The sequence below is a fragment of the Capsella rubella genome, unplaced genomic scaffold (genome assembly GCF_000375325.1).
Source record: "Capsella rubella cultivar Monte Gargano unplaced genomic scaffold, Caprub1_0 scaffold_5, whole genome shotgun sequence".
Taxonomy (NCBI): domain Eukaryota; kingdom Viridiplantae; phylum Streptophyta; class Magnoliopsida; order Brassicales; family Brassicaceae; genus Capsella; species Capsella rubella.
The window spans coordinates 8,517,609-8,543,045 of record NW_006238919.1 but is presented as its reverse complement, the minus strand read 5'-3'; the positions used below and the strand labels follow the sequence as shown (position 1 = coordinate 8,543,045).

General features: G+C 33.9%; 7 protein-coding genes across 7 annotated transcripts; 5 read left to right on the top strand and 2 right to left on the bottom strand.

Annotated features, from left to right (window-relative positions):
• The first annotated feature begins 1,126 nt into the window (after positions 1-1,126).
• LOC17886365 (U-box domain-containing protein 30) lies at positions 1,127-3,562 on the top strand. Its single transcript, XM_006292203.2, has one exon. It carries the CDS (start codon positions 1,774-1,776, stop codon positions 3,115-3,117), a length of 1,344 nt encoding a protein of 447 aa, XP_006292265.1. The 5' UTR covers positions 1,127-1,773; the 3' UTR covers positions 3,118-3,562.
• Positions 3,563-4,441: 879 nt separating this feature from the next.
• LOC17885100 lies at positions 4,442-6,501 on the top strand. The gene is made up of 3 exons (XM_006290955.2): positions 4,442-5,073; positions 5,238-5,425; positions 5,686-6,501. The coding sequence occupies exons 1-3, from the start codon at positions 4,488-4,490 to the stop codon at positions 6,187-6,189; spliced, it is 1,278 nt and encodes a 425-aa protein (XP_006291017.2). The 5' UTR covers positions 4,442-4,487; the 3' UTR covers positions 6,190-6,501.
• Positions 6,502-6,620: 119 nt separating this feature from the next.
• LOC17885612 lies at positions 6,621-8,533 on the bottom strand. Its single transcript, XM_006292395.2, is given in 5 exon segments — positions 6,621-6,633; positions 6,769-6,782; positions 6,784-6,832; positions 6,834-7,039; positions 8,483-8,533. Coding segments are annotated over 5 exon segments (333 nt in total).
• LOC17886487 (protein PHLOEM PROTEIN 2-LIKE A10) lies at positions 8,342-10,028 on the top strand. Its single transcript, XM_006291281.2, has one exon. The coding sequence runs from the start codon at positions 8,802-8,804 to the stop codon at positions 9,906-9,908; it is 1,107 nt and encodes a 368-aa protein (XP_006291343.1). The 5' UTR covers positions 8,342-8,801; the 3' UTR covers positions 9,909-10,028.
• Positions 10,029-10,883: 855 nt separating this feature from the next.
• LOC17887381 (phytosulfokines 3) lies at positions 10,884-12,048 on the bottom strand. Its single transcript, XM_006292070.2, has 2 exons — positions 11,824-12,048; positions 10,884-11,230 (listed from the first exon to the last, which is right to left on the bottom strand). Exons 1-2 carry the CDS (start codon positions 11,938-11,940, stop codon positions 11,108-11,110), a joined length of 240 nt encoding a protein of 79 aa, XP_006292132.1. The 5' UTR covers positions 11,941-12,048; the 3' UTR covers positions 10,884-11,107.
• A 7,658-nt stretch (positions 12,049-19,706) lies between these two features.
• On the top strand, positions 19,707-20,467 carry LOC17886839 (basic leucine zipper 4). The gene has a single exon (XM_006292325.2). It carries the CDS (start codon positions 19,758-19,760, stop codon positions 20,316-20,318), a length of 561 nt encoding a protein of 186 aa, XP_006292387.1. The 5' UTR covers positions 19,707-19,757; the 3' UTR covers positions 20,319-20,467.
• Positions 20,468-24,134: 3,667 nt separating this feature from the next.
• On the top strand, positions 24,135-25,385 carry LOC17886786 (inactive LRR receptor-like serine/threonine-protein kinase BIR2). The gene has a single exon (XM_006291571.2). The coding sequence runs from the start codon at positions 24,442-24,444 to the stop codon at positions 25,288-25,290; it is 849 nt and encodes a 282-aa protein (XP_006291633.1). The 5' UTR covers positions 24,135-24,441; the 3' UTR covers positions 25,291-25,385.
• The last annotated feature ends 52 nt before the right edge of the window (positions 25,386-25,437 follow it).

Here is a 25,437-nt window from a genome sequence, read left to right as displayed (position 1 = left end):
ACTTTTTTTTTTAATTTAAACTTTGTAATTGTAACCATTTTAGTGATTCAAGAAAAACTAGAATTAAAAATTCGTTATTTTTTTTAGAGATATTATTATAGCCATTTTACAAATTTATATAAATATTAGAAACAATTGTTCGAGTTAATAATATCATGGGAATGTGTTTTTTATTTACTAAGTATATATAAAAAGGGTATTGGTTAAACAAATTGCTTTGATGGTGTGAGTAACGATGAGTTTTATTATAATTAAAAAGAGATTAATTAAGAAGAAGAAAAAAATTAAACATAGAGATTATCGTCGCACGTGCCCCGACCTGTACGGGTTACTCTTCCCCGTGGGTTTTTGGAGTTTTGTGCAAAAACTTATAAACTCTCTCATTCCTGCTTTTTTGACTACCGTGCGGTATTTTTCTCAATTTATACCTTTAACCTTTTTTTACCACTTTACCCTCCTTTTTTTTTTGTTTCTTGTTTACATCATTTTATTAAAAATTTAAAAATTGAGAAAAAGTATGTATCCTTACTTAGCGTGAATATTAAGAAAACTTAAAAAAAAAGCTGTAGAACTCAAGAGGGTTTTAGAATGTTACTGTTGTCTTTTGACTACTTAAAAAGGATATTCCTATCTTGAATATATAAAAAGAACTAACATTATTCAATCAAAGTATTTAGAACAGATTATTCCACATTTTATTGAACTATTACATTTCTTGCATAATTTTGAGAAAGTTGTTTTGTTCAATAATAAATATTGTTATTGAGATTTGAGAGTGTTATAAATGTTGTAATTTTATAGCTAGGGACAAAATTGGAAATCTAAAAATTACTAAGCTTAAGTTATTTCATAAATTCAATGGTAAGCTAAAAAAAGTGATTAATAATATAATAAAACCGGGAGGTGAGGGCATGTGGTGTAGCTTGCACGTGTGGTGCGCGAGTCGAGAGGACTAAATTGACCGGTTATAGCAAGTGAATCACCCGGTCACCTTATCTTTAGTTTTTTTTCTTTAATTAGATTTTCCACCCGAATCTTTCAAGAAATCTTTAATTTCTCCCTTTTTTCTTCTTTTTATTTTTATTTACCCCTTTTTAATATTTTTAATCTTTTTTTCTGCTCTCAAGGAAACAAAAACAAAACAATCACTCACACTACTACTACCTCAGAAGAGGGTAAGAGAGAAAAAAACAAACAAGAGAGTACGAGTTTCTTCGTCATTCTCACGAATTCGTGATTTTAATTTTATTTTTGGTTTCGTCATCTGGGTTTTCCACAAATTCTCTTCCTTTTATTTTTTTTTTAAAATAAAATCTTCTGAGTTTGCAAAGTGCAAACCTTTGTACTGAGTTCTTTGATTTGTTTTCTTCTCCTCCATTTCTCATTATTCTTCTTCATGATTTCTCCTTTTCTCTGTTTCTCGAAATTTGTGGTGTGAAAATTTCACATTTTTGGAGGGGGCAGTTGGGTTTCTTCAATCATGTGTTTATGATGTTATATCATTAACAAGAGTTGAATGAATCTTCTTTTTGACCGTTGAAAAGAGAGAAACTAAAAATTAAAGCAAAGGGAAAAAAAAGGAAGAAGATTTGTGTTGTTGTTGTTGTAACGCTTCTTTATGAGATAAAGACATGCGTTTCTTTCTGAGAGCTTCTTTTGTTTACTATCAAAAGGCATTGTTTTCCCCAAATGTTGTGTGAGTTTTGACAAGAAGAGTTTGTAAAAATTGGGTCTTTTTGTTTTTGAGGTTTTGTTTCTTTAGATTCTTTCAAAATGCCGATGTTTCAGCCGTTAAAGAGAGATGGGTTAATTGGATTTGAAGGTGGTGGTGCTGGGCAAGTCTTAGATCTGGATACCGCTGTGAAAGATGGAGTTCTCGGTGGTGTTAATGGTGGTGTTGGTGTTGTTGATGAGAAATTGGATCTGAAGAAGATGATAAAGGAGCTAGATTTACAAGACATACCTTCTGTTTTCATTTGTCCCATCTCGTTAGAGCCGATGCAAGATCCTGTGACCTTGTGTACTGGTCAAACCTACGAAAGGTCAAACATTCACAAATGGTTTAACCTAGGTCACTTGACTTGCCCAACTACAATGCAGGAGCTTTGGGATGATGCGGTAACTCCTAATAAAACTCTTCATCATTTGATCTACACTTGGTTCTCCCAGAAGTATGTGTTGATGAAGAAACGCTCTGAGGATGTGCAAGGACGAGCTATTGAGATTTTGGGGACTTTGAAGAAAGCTAAAGGTCAAGCTAGGGTTCATGCGTTGAGTGAGCTTAAGCAGATTGTTGTGGCTCATCTTATGGCGAGGAAGACTGTTGTTGAAGAAGGAGGTGTCTCTGTTATCTCTTCTCTTTTGGGTCCTTTCACTTCTCATGCTGTTGGATCTGAAGTCGTTGCGATTCTTGTGAGTCTTGATCTTGATTCGGATTCGAAATCAGGGTTGATGCAACCGGCCAAGGTTTCTTTGATTGTTGATATGTTGAATGATGGATCCAATGAGACCAAAATCAATTGCGCGAGGTTGATTAGGGGATTGGTGGAAGAGAAGGGGTTTAGAGCAGAGCTGGTCTCGAGTCATAGTTTGCTTGTTGGGTTGATGAGATTGGTTAAGGATAAGAGACATAGAAATGGAGTTTCCCCTGCACTTGGGTTGCTTAAACCAATCTCTGTTCACAAACAAGTTCGAAGCTTGATGGTTAGCATTGGAGCAGTGCCTCAATTAGTCGATATCTTACCGTCTTTAGACCCGGACTGTTTGGAATTAGCTCTGTTTATTCTTGATGCTTTGTGTTCAGACATGGAAGGAAGAGTTGCTGTCAAAGACTCTGCAAACACCATACCTTATACCGTTCGGGTACTGATGAGGGTGTCTGAGAATTGCACTAACTATGCGCTCTCGATTCTTTGGTCTGTCTGCAAATTAGCTCCTGAAGAATGTTCGCCTCTTGCTGTGGAGGTCGGTCTTGCTGCAAAGCTGTTACTCGTGATCCAGAGCGGGTGTGATGCAGCGTTGAAGCAGCGGTCAGCGGAGCTACTCAAGCTATGTAGTCTACATTATTCAGACACCATGTTTATTTCCAAATGCAAACTCACAAGGACAATCCAATAGCAACAGTTTAAATCTTTGGCATCGACACAAAATTTCAGCGGATATCCATGAAGTGGTAAATGCGAGTTGCGAATCTGCCCCTACACCGATGTATATATAGATGAAGCGTTCGAAACTCAAGCTATTGCTTCTTCGCGGTAACAATCGAAAGGAAGAAGCAATCCGCAGATGGAAACACAGGGGAAGAAGAAGCTGGGCGGGTATGTAATGTTTTCATGTCGGTTCAGTTTGCAATTAGCATTGGGAATTAGAAAAACTGTGTAAAGTTACGTCTTTGGTTCAATCAATTTCAGAAAAAAAAAAAGGAAAAAGAAGAATTTGAAGAAAAGTATCATATTAAGTCTCTTATTGTTAACCTCTCTACTTGGGTTCTTGTGAGAGGTTGTTTTGCTTTTTAACCATTCACAACAGAAAAAGAAAGAAAAGCAAAATCTTTTGACCTGAACTTGTAGCCTCTTTTAAGCTTTTGAACCTTTTGTTCTTTTCCATGTATTGTTTTCTATTAGCTTTTCTTAGATCAGGAAATTAGACTATAGACTCGACTTCATGGTTCATTATCATCATTAGTTCATCATTTTTTTCCCAGTCTCCTCATTGTCTTTAAATGTGATGTAAATATCAAAAACGTGATTCTTGAAAAATCAATCACTGTTATTGCATAGAGTGACATCTTAAAGTACAGTATGATGTGAATTATGATTCTTATCTGGATAAGTAGAGCAGAAGTTGTGGTGGAGACCAAAAGTCTCGATACATTGGTCTGAGCTACTACTGTTGTAATGAACAATTGAAAAGAAAGTGAGATTTGACAAGTGAATCATTCAACAATTACTACTGTTTTTTGCGCAAAAACACACAGGCTTATATCACTTTTCCTGTTTTTGGAAATGAGAGAGAGACTGAGCAAATCTCTGTTTTGAGTGGGTTTGTGTATATATCACACAGTGTGATGTGAGAGCTTTTGTCTGGACATAAAAACTTTGTAGAAGAGCGACAGTAACCAACCAAAAGGTCCAAAACCTTTAGATGGGCTGCAATTTGATATATATGGGCTTTAACAACGAAGTCCATTTAAACAACTTAAACAAATCTATGTTTTGAGTGTCTGACTTTGTGGATACCATACTATCATCAACAAGTCAACATTGTGATGAGAATTTTTGTCTGGACATCTAAACTCTATAACAGGTAATAAGTAACCAAACCCAAAGATGGGCAGCAATTTGAAACCTTATGGGCTTTTTAGCAACGAAGTCCATTTCATTAATTATACGACGACGTTTCGTTTAGCGTCAAAATGGTTTTTTCTAAGGTCGCGATTGACGATACTCGAGAGTTTTGCTTGTGAGAGATCCAAAAACAAAAAAAGTATGGCATGGTTTGCTAGATCCATTGCCAATTCTCTGAAGATCGATGAGGATGATGATGATGAAAAAGAAACGATGAATGCCAAATCGATTGAAGATTCCGGCTCAGATCAACCGTCTTCACCATCGGTGTTGCAATCACAGTCTCCACGAGGCGTCAAGGAAGACATCTCTGAACTCACCAAGACCTTGAGAAGTCAGCTATGGGGTGTTGCTTCTTTCCTCGCGCCACCGCCTTCTTCTTCCGATTCGTCTGATCACGTTGAGGAGACTCGGAGGTCGTCGGATCTCGCGGAGAGTGATGAGGATCTGATTGCTGGGATTAGGAACGATTTCGTGGAGATCGGTGGTAGATTTAAGACCGGGATCTCGAAACTCTCTGGAAACTTACCTGTATCGGAGTTCACGAAGATCGCTTCTAATTTCTTGCAATTGGGATCGGAAGGTGCGGACTCCAAGGACCGTGATGTTGCGGTTGGAGATGCGATTGGTGTGACTGAGGAAGTAGTTGTGTTTGCTAGGGACCTTGCGCTGCATCCTGAGACATGGCTTGATTTCCCCTTTCCTGATGAGGATGATAACTTTGATGGTACGTTTTTTCGAATTCGCACTACATTGTAATCAAATGGTTTTAGGTGTTTAGGGTTAGTTGGAAATGGCATTGATCTTTGGTTTAGTTTTATGAGATTTTAGTGTGTTTCTTCATTTTTGCTCTTGTTTATGCTGGAATTGAAAGTTATTTGTTATCTTCAGACTTTGAAATGACTGATGCTCAGTATGAGCATGCGCTGGTTGTGGAAAGGTTTGCACCGAGTCTGGCTGCGTTGAGGGTTGAGCTTTGCCCTTCATACATGAGCGAGTATTGCTTCTGGAGGATTTACTTTGTACTTGTGCATCCTATATTCAGCAAAGAAGATGCCTTGATTCTCTCAACTCCTCAGGTAAGCTTGATTCTTAACACCACTGGTGCTAGTTCCTATATTTTTCCTCTGCTTACAGTGTTTTCTAGCTACTTGGATGTTATGGTTTATGTTTCAATTGATGATTCTCTGTTAATAACGAACCTTAATAGTAGCATGTGAATTACGTCTGCAAGTTTAATGGTAGATTTGCAAATTTTGTGGAGTGCTTAAAATAATAATGGAAAAACAGAGTGAAACTTCTAGGATGTGAATCACTGATTTTACCTTTTCATACACAGGTACTTGAATCAAGAGCACTATTATCTCACGAACTGCTGCATAAGAGAAACAAAGGTCCAGTAGTGATGCCAGAGAGTGGTGATGCGGAAGCTGCTAGTGCAAATGTGGTACCTCTTTCTCAACCTACTAATCCTTCACCGAAATCAGAACCAGAACCTGTCAAAACCATCGCTGTGGAGACAGTACATTCAACTGAAACATCTGAGTTTGAGACAGAGAAGCACACAGTCGAGAGCAAGGAGATACAAGTTGTCGACAAGCCTGTCATCGAAGAAAGACCTGCAGCAGTGTCTCATGACAAGCCAGTAGTCACTGGTTCTTCACCTAGGCTTATTGATGTTCAAGTGGATGATGATGATGATGTTGATGATTGGTTGAAGGATGAAGATAATGCAGGAACGGTTAGCACGGTCACCAACCATCCTGTGCAGGGTGAGGATGAAGATGTATCCTTCAGTGATCTTGAAGATGACGACGACGTGCCTGTGAGTTACAAGAAATGACACCTGAATCCTTCAGACCAAAGTCACTCACTGTTAATCAAAAGAAGGCTGCCACTGGAAGAATAATGTCCCACGGCTGGTCAGGTTAAGCGAGGCGAAGAAAGAAATCAAATCGATGGGCTTGAATATTGATGATGAACAACATGATGCTGTATTTGTGATTGTGACCCTCTCTCTCTATATGTTATATTAAGTTATGTTTGTGAATAGTTTTTGTAACACTGCCGTTTCCAAAACAAAGAAAAAGATGCATGGCTTTGTATCTGTAAATAAAACAGCTATACAATTGTGATGATAATGGTTAATTGGTTATGGTGGCGCAGAAAAATGTTAGAGATGACATTACAATTTAGATGTTGACCATGCTACACATTTTTGTTTTTTTTGGGCAACAACTACACATTTTAAACAGTCAAAATCTCTGAAGTTTCTCAACACGAAGAACTAGTAAAGCATTTTGGTACGGATAAAAAGAAGAGACAATAAAATAAAGAAGGAAAAGAAAATAAACAAATATGAACCCTCCGAATATATTGGAACTTTGAAATGGTCGAAGAGACAAAACATGGTATTAAATACGATGAGATTGGAGGAGGACCGGAGATAAAGAAGAAGATGCCACGTGTTGCCACGTGGAACAGAACTCTATTGGCGGTGAAAGTAAACTCCGACTTGCAAGAGACGCGACGGCTCGCCTCTTCCAAGGCGTTAGCACCTCACCGTCCACGTGTCTGGCTGTGATTTCATATACAAACCTAACTTTTTTGCTTCTTCTCTAACTTTCCATTTATGGGACAAAATCGCCACCGCCATTATCCACTGGCTTCAACTTGTTATATAAGAAAAAAATCTGAATTATGTAAAAATCTGAAAGATAAAAATGAATTATAAGTTGAAATATATATATATAAATATAAATATTAGTTTGGACGTGAAAAAACTAATATATGAAATTTGGGGTGATAAATCATATTCCTATAAATCTTGAGCTATAATCCACCGCTTCTTTCCTCTGTGCTGCTGCTGCTCGTGCTTGAAATCAATGATCCCAATATTTAATGCTTTTTTGCTTTTCAGAATACGTTTATTTATTCTAATGGAGTAGTATTCATCAATCTTTCAACATTATTTTCATATTTCAATTTTATCATAATCTCTTTTGAGGTAAGGTAAGCCTTTTCCATTTGACGAGAGAAAACTGCGGAATCTAGGCTCTACCACCAATTGTGGTGTCTTACTGACACAACCTACATGTCCTGCATCAGCTTATGTAAGAAGAAAAAAAAAAACTATGTGCGCATGTAAATGTAATATAGTAACATAGATGGTGTTTTTTATCTTGTTATTAAATTTTGCACGCAGCTACCACGATGACCATGAACTTTCTTGATAAGGGGTTTTTAATGAGTTTTTTTTTTAATAGTATATATTAAAAATATATATATATATATTTCCTTTTATGGATTGAGATTTGAAAGAAGATTGTTGTTGAATTTTAAAGACTCCATAACTGACTTATCATCATCAACCCCCATGCTCGAACCTTCCAATAGAAAAAAGGGTGTGTTGGCAAAGTAGTACGTTTTTGAAACATAATTATAAAGATAGTACATTTACTATTCACAATTAGCAAAATAGTACAATTTTACTATTTAAGATATCTGTACAGACAGACAACTGTACAGTAACATATTATTGTACATCAAATATTTGTACAAAGAGAAATAACTACATATAAATATATTTACACATAAACAAATATACATATATAGACCAGAAAATATTTGTACACATATAATTATACGTATATATAGACCGCTGTACGGATGATTTTCCGTACATCGACACACAACTGTACATAAGGATAGCTGGACGTATCAATTTTTTTTGAAAAATATTTGAAATTATTGTTTAAAAAATGCATATCAAATTATAGAGAAAAAAATATAAATTTTTATGTAACTAAAATTTTATAGAAAACAAATATATTTTGATAAATATTTTTAGTTATTAGATTTAAGGGGATTTTTAATAGTGTATAAATAGTGTCCAAATAGTAAAAATGTATTAGTTTGTTAATAATGAATAGTAAATGTACTACTTTTACAATTATGTTTCAAAAATGTACTAAAAACCCAATTAATCCTAGAAAAAACCCCAATGGTTTCATCTTCTTCTTCTCTATCACACGCATGTACCTTTGTCTGCATCACATCTACTTGATCGTTGCAGATCACATACCTGGCTGAAAAGCCCCCTCAATAATTCACTATCTCTCTCTCTCTCTTGTTACAATTCTGTTAACAACTTTGACGTCACCATTTGAATTCTTATCCAATTCCATTTCTTAACAGATCTTTTTTTTCTTTTTCTCTTTCTCATTCCTTCAAGATTCTTGATTCTCCCACCACTTCCTTCTTTTTCTCACTTGTTATAGTTTTTGCTCTGTTTTCAAAAAAAATAAAGTTGGTTCCTTTCTCATTTATTTTTCCCGGGAAAGTGAGAGAGCTCTGAGTTTGCTTAAAGGGTTTATAACCATGTTTGAGATTATTCCGGGTAGCAAGTAAAGTTTCCATTTTTAATCTTCTTCTTCGATTCTCTGTGTTAGTTATATGGATAAACAACTAGGGTTGAGCAAAAGAGGCTATTTTGATTTCGCTCTCAAGAACAAAAAGTGGATTTTGTTAGCAGTGAGTGGTTATGGTGCTTTCAGGGTTTATCATTCTCCTTCAATTTCCCAGAAACGGAAACGTATCTCCAAGCTTTTCGCTCTTCTCCTCAACCTCGTCGAAGCTGCTTCTGATTCCGCCGAAGCCGTTAGCGTCATCTCTAAGGATCTCACTGAGTTTCTCAGATCCGATTCGGATCAAATCCCCAACAGTTTGAAACAGGTTTCCAAAATCGCCAAGTCCGATGAGCTCAACTCGTCTTTGATCAGATTCACACAAGCTATCACCGTTGGGTTGATCAGAGGGATTGATTCTGGTAATGATGGATCCGGGTCGGGTTTTACTGATCGGGTTATGGATAAGCTGTTTACTAAATCCGGGTCGGGTTTCGCTTCCGCGATCGTTGGTAGCTTTGCGAAGAACTTGGTCGTCGCGTTTTATTCTTCATCCGGCGGCGGAGAATCTTCGGTGTTTTCGAGTTTGAAACTTCTCGACGCGATTTGTTCCGATGACGGGAGGAGATTGATCGGCGATTGCGTTCAGCGTTTCGTCAGCACCGCGGTTTCGGTTTATCTCGACAAGACGAGCGATGTCAACGTTTTCGACGATTTGTTCGCCGGTTTAACCAATCCGAAACACGGAGACAAGGTTAAGCAAACGCTAGTAACGGTCTGTAATAACGCGGTCGAAACGTTTGTGAAAGCGTCGCGAAAACCGCGGTGTCAAGATTCGTCAACGGTGATGACCGTTGGATCAACGAAACAGGCGACGTGGATAGATCGGGTATCGTCGTCGTTATCGGTACCGAGTAACCGGAAATACGTGGTGGATTTAACCGGGAGGGTAACGTTTGAGACGGTTAGATCGTTGTTAGAGGTGTTGATCGAAAGGGCTAATGGTAAAGTGGAGAGTTATGTGGAGAAAGTGAGAGAGAGAGGGAACGAGACGAGGAGATTTGTGAGAGTCAAAACATCACTTCTTCATAGTTTATGTTTGTCTTTGTGTTTACAGATTGTTGAAGCTCCATGGATCCTGACTCCAAGAAACTGATTTTACACAATTTTCAGGCTAAAAGACAAGAAACACTTTTGTGTGTTTCTTTGTTTTTAATTCTTGGATTCATCAATCAAAAATTTGATGTAAAATTGTTTTTTTTTTTTTTTTTTCTTATTTGAAAAGATATTAAGATTGTTTTTTTCTTGGGTTTTTGGATAGAAGAAAGAAATGGGTTGGTTTGAATGTTTTTTGGATTTGGATATTTGGATAATGATAAGTGTGGGACATTATTATTTGTTACACTTTTGTGGATAATATATAGTATGGATATAGTTGCTCAGTGACGTGGTTGATACAAAGGCCTATATATGACAATGTTCTTTTATGAGAAAATGAGTCAACAAAGTAAACAAAAAAGTTTCTTGTTATCCAAAAACACAAGTTGATAACTCTCTCATCTTCATTTGATTTGATCATCTAACTTTAGTTCATCATACTTGATATAATGATATACATACTATAGTCTCAATTTGCAACGTAGAGAGTCAAGTACACCCGAAATAGTTCTTTACGATAAATGGCAATGTTTAGATGATGGCTCCGATCATCTTTAACGATCAAGGGCAACATTTCTCATTCCACGATCATTTCTCTAGCTAGTCTCGTCACTCAAATCACCTAATAAAAAAACTAGGAATCCAAATTACTGTTTTTGTTTTTTTTATTTTTTTTTGGACAAAACTGTTTTTGTTCTTTGGTTTTGATTATTTCAATTTTTGTGTTCGAGGGCTTTGGCCCAATATAAATGCATCATTTACTATATCGGCCCAGTAAAAAAGCCGTGGTCAGATAGAGATGTGTTAAGAAAAGTACAAGTCTTCACAAGAAAAGTCAACTGCTTTTTGTTTTGCCCCAGTCAACGCGTCTAATTTGAAGACAAAAAAAAATACAGCTGGTCGTTACAACCAAACTCGAAAGTTCGAAGCAGAAACAAATCTTTGTTGTGACTTTTAACATTAAACCTTACAATATAAAAATATACTTATAATAGCTATATTAAAAATCCATAAAATCATACAACGAGTGTGAATAATAGGAACTCTCTCAAAGTAACCCACAAAAAAAAATTAAAATTAAAATAGCAAAAACAAGAACAAAACAGGAAGTAGAGTGATGATATATATAGCCATATATCATATATGGTTTGATAATATTAGTTAATTAATAATATCTGATATATAGAAATGAGAAATCTAATGCTTGTGATTCTGAGTGTAAATATAATCGGTGTGAGCAACAAGGGTTCGTCTTATCAAACACTCTTCTTCTCCAATTCCGTTGCAGCTTTCTTCTTCAGCCTTGTCTGCCTCAATTTCCTATACGTAAAAGAATAATTATACATGCACATCGTCAGTATATTACTCTTGTGATTTTAAATAAGACTTTATTAAATCAGACAAACCGAAAGAGTGATATACCAAACTAACTTCGAACGGCTATTTTTACAGATTTATTGTCTTACGACTAATAATCTTTCCAACATATATTTCGTTCGAAACCGATTGGACCGTCAACTTTTTTTTCTTTTCTAATGAAATTTCAAGAATTTTGTTAGTAATCTTCTATGAATCCTTGAAAACTCCATTTGAAATGGTCCTTTTTTTGTTGTTGTTGTTGTAGTGTATTTTACAGATTTATGCATGGAAGATTTTTGGTTTTTTTTCTTTCTATTAGTTATATTTATTTATATGTTGTATATATGTACTTTAGAATCTTAGAGGGAGCTTAAAATAATCTAGGTGTATGCAGCTTTCTTATATATGAAAATCTAATATAGAAGATAGAACCGATCGATCATATGTTCTTTCCTTGCTAATGCGTGGAACATACTCTGTCTCTGATAGTTTTTCAAATATGTACTTTTCGAGTTGAAAGATTCGGAAGAAGATACAAAGATAAGATAACAAACCTTGACGGAGATATCTCTGGACGAAGCGGTGGCTGTCGTGGGAGTCAGCCTGGCCGCGTAGGTTAGCGTAGAGCAAAGAAGGAGAGCCACGATGAAAATGGTTGTGAACTTAGTCATATTGACTCGCAAAAGGGGAGAGAATGGTAGAGAAGAAGGAGACTTAAAAATTATTAGATGTGAGGATGAATTATGAATAAATGATGAAGTGAAGTCAATACATTTATAGTGAAAACACTAGTTGACAAATTAATAGCGATCGAGCTGCTGCCAAATGTGAACCATATAAACTTGTAAAGCATAAAGTTTTCTGACACACCATAAAACGATTCATATATATCGCTCAAACTAATTGTAATTAGTTGTTAATTATATCCAAAAAAATGTTCTTTTTATTCCTGCCGTGTCATATTATTTTATGGCCCTACTTAAATTATTTGATGTTGTTGTGTGAAATGTGAATGATTGCTCAAAAAAGCAAAAACAAAATATCATGTGATCGAGGGAAAAAAAAAGGTGGCCATGGGATGATAAATTTTTTTTGTTTTTATTTAATTTTTCAAAAGAAAAAAAATTTAATTAAATAATGAGTGGTTTTAAAATTATCTTTTCGCCGCTAAAGTTATCAACATATAATATATTTGCTTATAGAGTTTTTTTTGCTAAAATGCAAATATCATAGATATGAAAAGTTTGGTTTGACAACCATTACAACATTGGTAGTTTTTGTTTTAAGAGTTTGTTTTAGTGGTTTTTTTATCAGAAGTTGAATTGCTTTCCTGTTTTCCACTTTTTTTGCTTATAGAGTTATAGTTTGTTTTAATGCGAACAAAAGCTTTAATTTAGTTTTGCATGTAATATATGTGTAAATTTATAGCTGACCTAAGATGTATAATATAATGTCGAAATCGATAAATGTGTGTCATAAAAAGAAATCAATTTTGTCGAAGGCTTGAAGAAGCTTTGGTGGTGGACATAACGATTCACCTAATGATTCTCACGTGCAGCTGAATGGGCAATGAGAGACTTGTGAAAAATAAAAAAATAAACTGATCATATAATAATCTTTGACGAATACTTGTTTGTAAATTGTAACTACACCAAACCAACCATTTTTTTTTATCAAAAACAGTTGATAGAGTCGATTTAAGTTCTAACGTATTCTAGAACGCCCTGGAAATATAAACGTCATTCCACGTCACATTACGAGTTTAGGACAAATTTATTAATCTTTTTGGTCACCATTTTTTTGCATGCAATATATATGTAGTAATTAAGGAAGAGATGACATACTTGCATTTTCTTTTTTAAAAAGTTAATTCATAGTAACATATAAATTTCTTCTAGCTAGCCAATCTTTATAAAAAAAAAAAAAAATATGTGACAAAAATGTAGAAAAATACGCGCATTGGAATCATAATAAGGCATGCATTATGAAAAAATATTCTGGTCAAAAGAATAGGGAATAGATAAAGAGGTTAGCAAAGTCGTCTTACACTTTTCAAACATATATAGTGAATTATTTTAATTCCATTCACATTTATGCATACATCACACCTATCGTAAACATATTAACTTGACGTCGTTGACGATTTCGATTTGATTCTTTTCTTATCACATCTCATATGTGTTTTTATGAGATCATTAAGTGATCAGTCGGTACGTAGTAGAAGTACGATAAAGATGAAACATTTGTTTATCCAGGCGGCTTTAAAATAAGTTATTATTCATGTTTTAGATAAATAATGAATATATTCGTCTTTAAAACCAAAAATATGTTATCTATATATATAAAGTTAGCTTTTTCTCTCTTCTCATGATGTCACATATGCATCCAGCTAAGCCACATTTTTGTTTAAACATTAAAATAAATTTAAAACATTTATTTAGTACATATTTATGTTACTTATTTAATTAATAGAAAATTTATATAAATAAAAATAAATTATGTAAAAAAAATGAAATGTTAAAATAAGAAAAACAATACTTTAATTTTTTTATCAGTGATAATAATATAATTCAACTTTCATTTTAAATTGATCATAATTTAATATTTTAAATATGTTACTGAGTTTTAGAATGGAAGTAAAATTTAAATTTATGATAGACTAAAACAACATTTATGTAATTGTATATTTAAAATTATAAAGAGGAAAAAAAATGAAAGTGAAATATTAGTTTATAACATGATAAAAAAGAAAAAAAAATGATTTCATAAATTGAATCAAATGCTTTTAATCCAAATTTGAGTATTGAAATATAATAGTTAAAGAGAAAATAATTATAATATTTTTTGAAAATCAATTAAAAATAATAATAAAATATCACAATATGAATAAAAAATCAACGAAACAAAATTATAAACCTCCCGCGCGGAGCGCGGGTCTACTGCTAGTACTATATACTATATATAGAGTAAGATCGATGAAGTTCATATTTCGTTGACAAAAAAAAAAAAAGTTCATATTCCGAAACCGAAAGTGTTAAAGAAGAAAGCATTCATTTTGGCAATTGGTGTTTGATTAAGTAATCAAAACATTCTTCGGTCAAGATCCCAAACCCCAAATTGTTCGTAATTATCGTTGTTTTTATCCAAGAAAGAACAAAAACATATATTCTTCTTGGGACGTGAATAATGAATGAGTTTTATTTTTTTTCCATGTTCTCAAAAAAAAAAACGTGAGAACTTTTTCTTACCAAATTTTGAATAAGCTCTTTTTCTTACTTAATTTTCTATTTGGAAAGACATTATGTAATTCTAAGATTAGTAAAGGATAAAATTCCAATATTCTAGATAGGGTACGTTGAATTTAGTAAGAGTTAATAGAAAGTTCTTATTATTAATTAATTAATACTATGTCATATCCGTTTAATTTTGTCTTCTAGATTGATTTCGATGACTAATATTTAACGTCGCTCCAAATAGTAATGTAACTGATTTTGATATTCAGTGGTCAATATGTATACGTGAGACAATTAAAACCACATGAAAAAAAGCTAAGAAAATAAATGCTTATCCCAAATTCGAAACTGACTGACATTGAGTTTTTTTTTTTTTTTTTTCATAATATATACTATAAATTATAAAATTCATAAACGTCACAATGATAATATTGTATGACCAGTTCCAACTTTCAAATCCATATATATGGACGTTCTTGAGTGGGTTTTTTATTTTATTTTAAATTCAGAATTTTAGAACATCTCTTATTGTGATAGTACTTAAACAAGATATGATGCTGAGGTTGCAATGGCCTAGGCTGAGCTAGTCTCTGAACCTTGGAATGTAAAGAAAGAAATGAAAGTTCGATTAAACTGAAAGGGTGAGAGAACGAGTGTCCGGGAAAAGATCTACAACCTCATTTACGCAAACGTTTTACTTAGAAAGACAGATAACAAGACACAATTGTATAATCGCCAAACACATCCATCAAAACACGCCAATAAGAGAGATAACAAAACACATTTGGTTCTATAAGGGTTTTGGTTTTTATTCACACGAGGAAGCTGCTTCTTATGCTAATTCTAAAGTATACACAGTTAAGATTGGTGTTTACTGTTTATTACTAAATTTGGAGTAAAGATAAATAAACAAAATGAGGTAATAAGAACATAATGGTATTGGTTGTTTTTACCCCAATTTCATAACTTTTTATTCATATATATTTTGGTCGGACCATTTCCATTCCGACTTGTTTACATTAAGAGGTAAACACGTTTGCGAATGTATAAGCAACGAAAGCAAAGTGCTACACAACGAGCATTCGATGTTTCATCACACCATTTTCAAGTTCATTGACAACGATAAAGTGGTCCGCTCCAAAACAGAGGAAACATTTCGAAATACCCTAATACAATTTTGGGATAGATAAACTCATTCTTGTGTTTTCTTTGTGTATTTGTTATTATTTTTTTTGTTTGGTAAGATCTTGCGAACTTGGTAATGGAAACTCGCATCGTCCACATAATTTGGTATGTGAAGTTTCGTTATGGGAAAATTTATGGATTTGATATTCAGTTTGTCTCGTTCACATAATTTGGTATGTGAAGTTTCGCTATGGGAAAATTCATGGATTTGATATTCGGTTTCTCTCACACGACGTAAGAAGAGCGTATGTAATCAACGAACTTGAGTTATTTGTATTGATGGCCAAGTTTTGAACATTTTTTTGAAAGGCTTCTAGAGATAATAGATATTTGCATTCGTGTTTCTTCTTCTTGCATTTGCTCTACATCTCCCGCAATAAATTCAAGAAAAACAGTCAAAATCGTCTATATAAGAATTTTTATTAGAAATTATATTTTCACATTTTTTTTTGCCATAAAACTATGTTTATAGGTTATAATCATATATAGTAAGTGTAAACCATTTTTATTTATAACGAAATATGTATCTTCTTAGAAAAAAAATTCTGAAGCACCATAGGCATTATATTACGTAGTCCCCAAACTTTTCATTTTTAATATTACTTATGTATATATTAGAAAAAGTAAAGTTTTGTTTATAATGGAACTAGTGGGGTAAAACCTCAATCACCATAGGCATTATACTAGGGTTTTGCCATTCTGAAAATTCCGGCTTGCATGTGAACACAAGAATCATAAAATGGCACAACTAGTAAGACGTTCACATGCATTGGTCAATATCACCTATTCTAAGAGATAATAGTGACTATAGTCTATAAGTTTCGTAATCTTAAAGACTTTTATTGAAACGAGATAATGAACTTTTATTGAGAAAATAAAATTTATCAACATTTTGATATTTTAGTGGTTTGCTTAGTTGGATAGTTTTGACATACAAAAAAAGTCTCTACAGATCAATAAAAGAAGATAATTTCTCCATATCATGAGGAGAGTAATGAAGCAAATAGCACAAGTCCAGAATTATGAAACAAACAAGTTCATTACTAGCCAGTGTCATTAGAAACAAGCAAGTAGAGTTATAATTTTGAGCAAGACTCCTTTTTCCTATTTTATGAAATTAATCTAAGAATTAATTTGATTTGGTGACACTAACTAAGTTTTCTCTCGTTTACTTTCTTTGTACAATAAAGCTCGTAGGAGCTATTTGATATTCAGTTTTATATATCTCCTAATAAGCTCACTTGAGCATGATCGATCTCTTTGCCTTGACACTCCCACTAACATGGAGAATATGACACTAAGTTTTCAATACGGGCTAATACATTTATTGGGCCTTGTGCAATTGTGCATTACATTCCTAACGTACGCAATCTATGTTTTATATACGTTACTAACTTAATACTCATTTAGATAGGCAATTTTACTTCATGTTTCAACAATCTTGGACTAATCAACGATAAGATATGTTCGTTTTGTTAGAAGACCATGGGCCGTATGTTTTAGCTCCTCCAGCAACTGTATAGCACCATGTTCACAAAAGATTATCAGTGATTTGCTCTTTGCTGTCTCTTTTGCTCGGCTGACTTCTATATAAAGTGTTATCGTTCTTCAATTATGGAATCAAGATGAAATGTTTTCTAATACAAACTTTATATTTTTTTTCCCTAGGAAGTTAGAGAAATCCAGTAGATTCAAGTCTTTGTTTTTCTTTTGGCCATGTCCACGGAATCAAATCCGCACAATGACACAACAACGACACTAACACATACTTTTAATCTAGATTTGTTCCTTATTTAGATTTATTAATTAGTGAAATAGAGAACCGAAAACATTGTTCTGCATTAGAACTATAGTTTTCCTTGGCCCGCACAGCAGTGGTCCAGTAGTAAGGGAGAATTGGGAAAAGGTTGGAAGGAACTAACCCAGCTTCGATCCATCCTGCAAACAAAAATCATGGTTGTATGGGAAGTATGTCAGTTGGGCCTTGTCCCAATTGGTTTACCTGGTAGTCAGAAATGCAGGCGGCTTGACTACCCCTGGCATTAGTCGGAAAGCATTCCAAACTCGGGATAAATAGTATAGTGGCCCTTTGGGGAGAAGTCCACTCTGAAACACTTCGGTGCGTTTCTACTCGTGCTGGCCGGATCAGCCGATAGGGTTTATCAAAAAAAAAAATCCTATAGTTTTCCTCACTGATTCGTGAATAACACATAACTATTATTTGCCGTTTGCCCAAAAAAAAAAAAAAAAACTATTATTTGCCCAAACAAAGTTGTTAGCTAGTGTTCATTTTTTTCATTCATTGTATGAGTAAGTTGTGACCATTTGTCAGTTCTTTAAAGGAAAGTAGTTATAACCATTGGCTGCAAATGACTTTAAACTGATTTTTAATTTAGAAATGAGAGAAAGATAAAGTGGTCGTGCACATGAACATGATCTCCAACAAACTTGAAACATTATAAAGTCGAAAAGAGTTTGATAATTAAGCTATGCTTCTTCCTTTTCCTTTTTCTTTTATTTTTTTCTGTTTGCAACTTTTTGTTGTATTCCTTAGGAACGGCTTCTTTAAAACTGCTTTGCTGTTAAGAAAACTACCATTGCATGTAGAATATTCTCTATCTCTAGTCTCTTTTTCCATAGAATTTTTAGGAAAATGATTGTAATTATCAATAAAATTAGTTCTTCTTAGTCAATAAATATTTATTTGGTTAATAGCACACATATGACACAATAACATTATTCATACAAACTATGAAAAATCTAAGTTCTTGAATCACTTCAATTACTTAATTACACCCATATACACGAATATATATAGTCCATAACAAACTTGAAAGTTTGAAAGCCATCTTTACATATCAGATAAAGAAAAATCTTAGGACTGTCAATTTACTAAATATATACCACAACTTTTCGAAAGAATGTATTCGAAAACAAGACGTAATTAATTACATTCGATTAAAAAATCATATCAAATTGAATTTAAAATTAAAGTTAACCTTTTGGGTGTATAACTTTTCCTAATTAGATCCAAGTCCCTTTTCTTTTGCAGCTTTAGTAATAATTTTATATCTTACTACCTATGAATATTAATCCATCATTAATTATGAATTTAAAATACAAAAGTATGCCGACCAACAAAAATAAAATTAAAAAATACTGTGGTATATATGCATGCATATAATTAAGAACTATATAGTTCTATATATTGGATGCAATAGATATAGGATGCTTTATCATCTTTTGTTGGTCCAATGACTTTATATTGTGTCTCAGGAACGTAGATTTCACTAACTATATTTTGCAGTTACATATACCAGGAAAGAAAAAGGAATCTTACCCCCAAAAAAATAAAAAACATATATGATTCCGTTGTCAACCTTTGTAACGAGATTTAGACTTGCACATGTTGCAAAAAAACAACAAAACCATATTACAATAATAATACATGATGTAATAAAACTTTTTTTTTTTTTTTACCGATCATCTATTAGCAAACACGTACAGACCATTTGGTTTAAAACTCCAGTACACAAGTTCTGTAACACAACAAAATATGTTCATACCCCATATACCACAATTCTAGTATAATCTTTGATTAAACAAGAAAAATGAGTATTGTAAAAGTGTTACTAAATAGTCAATTAAATGATAATTTCATTCAAGTGACCAGTTCACTGAATCTTTTGTTATTCCAACTGAGGAATGGGATCTCCAAATTACATTGGAGTTACATCTAATCCTGTATCGACACGTATCCAAACAATTTGTCTAATGGCTGATGCGACTCATTTTCTCAAATTATTTTTGGTTTTTCTCTTTTTCTTTTTTAAGGTAAAGTAAATAAAAGAAAAAGAACTCATAAAAGATAAAAAAGGAGAGTTATATTAAAAGGAAAAAAGTTTAATTTACTAATGTACTTTATGATGACTAAAATACCCTTTGTGTAGTTCTGTCCATAAATATGAGCCTCCAACGATACAATTCTTCCCTTTTCTCCTTCTAATCTCTCTCCCCATCTCTACATTTCGAGATCATTCTTTTGTATTCCGGTTAAGCATTATAAAACCATGATGTCTACGATTTCTCCGGTTTTCTCAGCTGAACCGAGTCTAGCAACCTTTGTCCCAGCTTTCGAAACCGGTTTCACCCCATGGGACATTTCACACCTCTTCTCGGTCTTTGACTCCTCCTCATCATTGGATGATCCAATACCGAGTTTTTCAACTCATGACGTTGCTCCCACGACCAAGAATATTACTGATGAACGGAAAAAGAAACGGAAACTATCGAACCGGGAATCGGCTAAGCGATCAAGAGAGAAGAAACAAAAACACTTGGAAGAGATGAGTATCCAGCTAAACCAGCTCAAGACTCAGAACCAGGACCTGACGAACCAGCTCCGGTACGTTTTGTACCATTACCGAAGAACTAATACGGAGAATGATCGTCTGCGTTTGGAGCACCGTATACTACAAGATAAGTTGTTGAACATGAGACAAGTTTTGATGTTTCGTCAGATACTGGAACGAAGCTCGACGAACTGTGCCACTTGGCCTTGCGACAACAACAGTACTGTTGTTACTGTCCAACAGGATCCGTCTATTATAACTAATCATGTTATAGTATGACTGTATGAGATATTCCCGAAATTGTTGTTTCGATCGGGTAAAAGTAAAACTAAAACGAGAGCACCTTTGTAAAAAAAAAATATTTAAGAACATGCATGGATCCTTATAACGTACGTTAGGGAATTAAGTTACGCATTTTTATATCTATGTTTCAGTCTAATTAATAAATAAAGTAATTAATGTCGTGTTTAAATTTTTTTAACAAAAGAAATGGGTTACTGGCTGAATTGGTCGAGAAACTTTTTCAACTTGTTTTTTCTTTTCGCTCTTGTCTTGTAAACTTTAATTGTTGAATATATATATACTTTATTATCATTTTCAAGAGACATAGTGAATGTGATGTTAAACATATGGAACGTCATATAAAGTTATATGGGCATTGTTAAGGCGATTAGATGTATCAGCACAATTAGCCATATTCCAACTTCCAAGCATAAATTCTAAAACGTCACATACCAAACATTTGATTTAATTTATATAATATTCATATCCTACATGCTACAACTTCATAGTGATAAAATTTTATAATATTCCCGTGAAAGTTATTAAAATGACGCATATGTCGACAAAACAGATGGGTTAATTAATTGGGATCGTGATAAATAAATTCGTGGTATAAAATATAGATTACGAGACCTATGTCCTAATTGAGTATTGATTAAGCTAACTAGGAGAGGTCGAATTCAAATGCTCGTAAAGAGATCGACTCTCTTCTCGGCAATCTTTCTTAATTGATTTAATGCTTTGTTTGGACATGATTTTATGTACTTCGATCTAAGTTAAGTCAGTAGAACAATAATGAATAGGCTTAGCTAGTGATTATAAGATGATAATATGACAAAATTTTCACTAGATCGATTGTTAAGCTTATATATTATATGCATATGGTACGAAATTAAGCTATATAGGCGAAGGGACACAAGTTAGGTTGATGATAATGATGGTTTGATGACCAAATAGGTCCATTAGTCATGTACCAATTACACCTGATTAGATCCTAATTAGCTAAATTATTAATACACACATATATATATATTCTATGTATGACACAAATTTGTGTATATATATATATGTTCAGGAGCGCAAGTTTTAGGCTCTCTCTAACCTTTCACGAGATATGGAGGCATGTTGATAACAATACAAACGATATTATAATTAAGAAAACGCATATTAAAATACGAATGTTTGCCTATATGTTCTGTGTTAATGTATGGGTCTATGGGAGGGGAAATTGAGGATTATAAAACTAAATAAAGATGCGGCCATGCTTTGATTTACATAAAATAAAGGTTACGGTGTATATTATGACACGTATCAATGCTATTATTGTTAATTTTCCTACTTTTGTTCTTCTCAAATGTTGTCGTCCACGATTTGACCTAAGGAATCGGATTGATTGTAAACATAATTAGCCAAACTTTAAAGTCACAAAACAAAGTTTCAATAAGCTATATTTCCAAAACATTTGCTATTACTTTTTCTAGGGTAAGCTTTAATGGTTGTGATATGATATTTAAGGTTTTGTATGCACTGAATTAAACGGTGCAAAAGGGACATATACACTTAACCAATCGTGAACAAAAACAGACTGAGATGTTTGATCAAAAAAATAAAATAAACAGACTGAGATGATCATTCAAAGGATAAAGAAATGTCGTTCACATATACTTGTACTACAACACAGTTTAAAAACAACCGCTGATGAATCTAATATCTCTTTCTTTTTACTTTAAAATTTTGTTTGTAATAGCTTAGCTTGGTGGGAGTCGAATGATTGAGAAGTTAGGGGTTATTAGCATAAACTCGCATATTTCGAGTTTATGGACAATTAAACTCATGTCACGCTTTAATCCCATAAAAATTTGAGTGAATAGAGGTTATGGGTAGGCAATTAAACTCATCCATATAGATTGGCCAAAATAATTTTGTTTCCACTGTCCATTAACAAATTAAATATCTTTATGTAATATTTTTGGGCCACATTTATCTTGTCTTTTTGCTTTTAAGGAAGAAAAGGAAGATAAAAAGAGTAAATACAAATCTGATTTTGATATTTACAACTTGTGAGATATTTTACTTAGAGTTTGGAAACCTTTTACATGATCTTGTAGTTCGACGACAGATGGACCTTGATGAAGACCTTTTTGTGTTCGTGATAAGATGCTTTACTCATACCACATTCACATTCAAAATATGTATTTGAAGTAATTAAAATACAAGAATTAAAAATGATATCTCAAACTATGAATGAACAAAATTAATCTTTAACACGAGGAGCTTTGCAAGAAACTAATGATTTAAGAGTAATCTTCTTGCCTTTAGACACAACCTTATTATCATCGTCAATATATATATATATATATCATTTGAACAGTTTCTCATCGCAATAAGAAAAGGATCATCATCATCATCATCATTTGAACACTTTATCAACGCAGTAAGAAAAGGATCGTCACCATCGTCTTCTTCTCGTACCTTAACATCCGTCTTATTCCATTTCATCATACACGACGATTTAACTGACGAGGAAGATCTAACCAACCGTTTTGATGATAACGGATATGGTGGTGGCAAAGGTAGCAATGATGGTATTGGTACCACCATTTTGTTATCAATATTTGACGTTACGTCTATCTCTAATTCATGATCTCTATTTGATATTGATGATGATGAAACTTGAGGCAATGATGCTGCCAAAAGCAATTTATTTTTGTGGGAGGACATGGTTAATGGTTTTGTTATGTGATTGATAGATTGGCGAATTATATTTGATTTCGTTACGTTTTGAGTGGGATTGAGACATTATAAAGACGTTGAACAAGTGAAAAAACAAAAAAAAACAAAAACAAACAATTAAGGAGGGTGACATGCATGCTTGTTATAATGTTATGATTACTGAAATAAATTTTAGAAGAGCATGCATGGGACTTTCTTAGTCTCATTCATTAGTCATTACATACCATACATATGATCAAATACATAATTTGTATACGTAATACCTATAAGATCGTCGCTTTTCAAAGAGAGTACATTTCAGACAAGGAAGCAACATAATTAAACCAGTGATAACTCCAACTTATATTTGAGCCTTATTATTTGTTGTTTCATTTGATATAAACAGGTTGAACGTTGTAGGAAGATTAAAAACCAATATGTGAGGAAAAAGATAAAAATATTTCTAGTCTTCTAGACGTGTACTTGTATCATGAGCTCTACAAGTAACACGATGCACGAGAGATTGAGTTGGGCTTTACAAAAGTTATAAACAGGCTGAAAATGGGCTCACAAGTCACAAGTAAAACGATTGTTCGAAGTTTTTTTTTAATACATATATGCAAATTACATGATGTCAACCACTCGAGACAAAGAGATTACTACTGTTTATAAAAAGTGAAACTTGTTAATGATTGTTAATGGAAAGTGAAAAAGAGAGTGTGACGCACTAATAATAGGAAGGACCACCCCCTTACCAAAATATTATGTGAAAATTGCTTTTTAAAATATTACATACACTTTGTTTTTCAAATTACTGTACATGACTCTCTCTAGCCTCTCTACACATGGTTCCCAATTACTGGACCAAATATATAGTTTTTTAAAAAATATCAGTGAATGGATGTCATGATTTACTTTTTAAAACCATTGTAATTAAAATTTATTCTTAAAAAGTTGAATCTATCACACTATAAAGATGCACATACTACTGTCCACTGCAATATCATTCTCCTTTTTCCTATTTATATAAATATTGGCTACTTGATAAGAAGACCAAGAACAATTCTAAAAACTCATGACTTTATATTGTCAGCTAATCTCACTTACTTAAGAATATGGATGACATGATTAAGATCTTAATCATGATTGTTGTTGGTCTTAAACATTTATACAAATAATTAAAGTTCAACACAAAGACCCAACACAAAGACCAAACACAATCAATTCAATTCTTTTTAATCCAACCTCTTATCCTACGCATAACAACACCTCACTCTTCTGCTAACACGCGCCTCTATCAACTACAATTTTTTCTTGTAACCGTTTTTTTTGTTGAACACACTCACATGAAACTTCCCACTTTCTTCTTCTTCTTCAACCTTTTCGAAACCTCTCTCTAAAATCAAAAATGGCGAGGAGTCACCGGTTTAGCTACCGGTTTAGCAACCGGTTACTCCTTCTCATTCTACTAACATTCGAAACGGCACAGCGTCCAACAACAGCCGATCCAAACGACGAGGCGTGTTTAAAAAACCTCCGGCAAAGCTTAGAAGACCCGGCGAGTAATCTCCGTAACTGGACTAACTCCGTCTTCTCGAACCCATGCTCCGGCTTCACCTCTTACCTCCCCGGAGCTACCTGTAACAACGGAAGAATCTACAAACTCTCCCTCACGAACCTCTCTCTCCGCGGCACGATCTCTCCCTTTCTCTCCAACTGTACAAACCTCCAATCCCTAGATCTATCCTCAAACCAGATCTCCGGCGTAATCCCACCGGAGATTCAGTATCTCGTCAACCTCGCCGTTTTAAACCTCTCCTCTAACCATCTCTCCGGCGAAATCCCCCCTCAGCTCGCTCTCTGCGCTTACCTAAACGTGATCGATCTCCACGATAACCAGTTCTCCGGCCAGATTCCTCAGCAGTTAGGTCTCTTAGCGAGGCTATCGGCGTTCGACGTTTCCAACAACAAACTCTCCGGTCAGATTCCGACGTATCTCTCGAATCGCACGGGGAATTTCCCGAGGTTTAACGCGAGCTCGTTCGTAGGGAACAAAGGATTGTACGGTTACCCGTTGCAGGAGATGATGATGAAGAGCAAAGGTTTGTCTGTGATGGCCATCGTTGGGATTGGATTGGGGAGTGGCGTCGCGAGCTTGATGATTAGTTTTACTGGTGTTTGTTTATGGTTGAGGTTTACTGAGAAGAAGATGATTGAAGAAGAAGGTAAGATTAGTCAATCTATGCCTGATTACTAATTACTGTTTCTTAATTGTATTTAATTTTTTTTAATTACGGCTTTGATTAAACATTCTTGAGTTATTAATGCTAAATTGAGAAATATTTTGAAGAAGGATATATACTAATATGATTGGTACTAACGGATACTGCGGGATTTTATTTCG

What these genes read in the sequence shown, in the direction of transcription:
- LOC17886365 (XM_006292203.2), top strand. Translation starts at nt 1,774, where the DNA reads ATGCCGATGTTTCAGCCGTTAAAGAGAGATGGGTTAATTGGATTTGAA.
- LOC17885100 (XM_006290955.2), top strand. Translation starts at nt 4,488, where the DNA reads ATGGCATGGTTTGCTAGATCCATTGCCAATTCTCTGAAGATCGATGAG. An exon ending in TGAGGATGATAACTTTGATG is followed by an intron (nt 5,074 to 5,237) that starts GTACGTTTTTTC and finishes TGTTATCTTCAG; the next exon opens with ACTTTGAAATGACTGATGCT. An exon ending in TGATTCTCTCAACTCCTCAG is followed by an intron (nt 5,426 to 5,685) that starts GTAAGCTTGATT and finishes TTTCATACACAG; the next exon opens with GTACTTGAATCAAGAGCACT.
- LOC17886487 (XM_006291281.2), top strand. Translation starts at nt 8,802, where the DNA reads ATGGATAAACAACTAGGGTTGAGCAAAAGAGGCTATTTTGATTTCGCT.
- LOC17887381 (XM_006292070.2), bottom strand. Translation starts at nt 11,940, where the DNA reads ATGACTAAGTTCACAACCATTTTCATCGTGGCTCTCCTTCTTTGCTCT. An exon ending in CCAGAGATATCTCCGTCAAG is followed by an intron (nt 11,231 to 11,823) that starts GTTTGTTATCTT and finishes TTTTACGTATAG; the next exon opens with GAAATTGAGGCAGACAAGGC.
- LOC17886839 (XM_006292325.2), top strand. Translation starts at nt 19,758, where the DNA reads ATGATGTCTACGATTTCTCCGGTTTTCTCAGCTGAACCGAGTCTAGCA.
- LOC17886786 (XM_006291571.2), top strand. Translation starts at nt 24,442, where the DNA reads ATGGCGAGGAGTCACCGGTTTAGCTACCGGTTTAGCAACCGGTTACTC.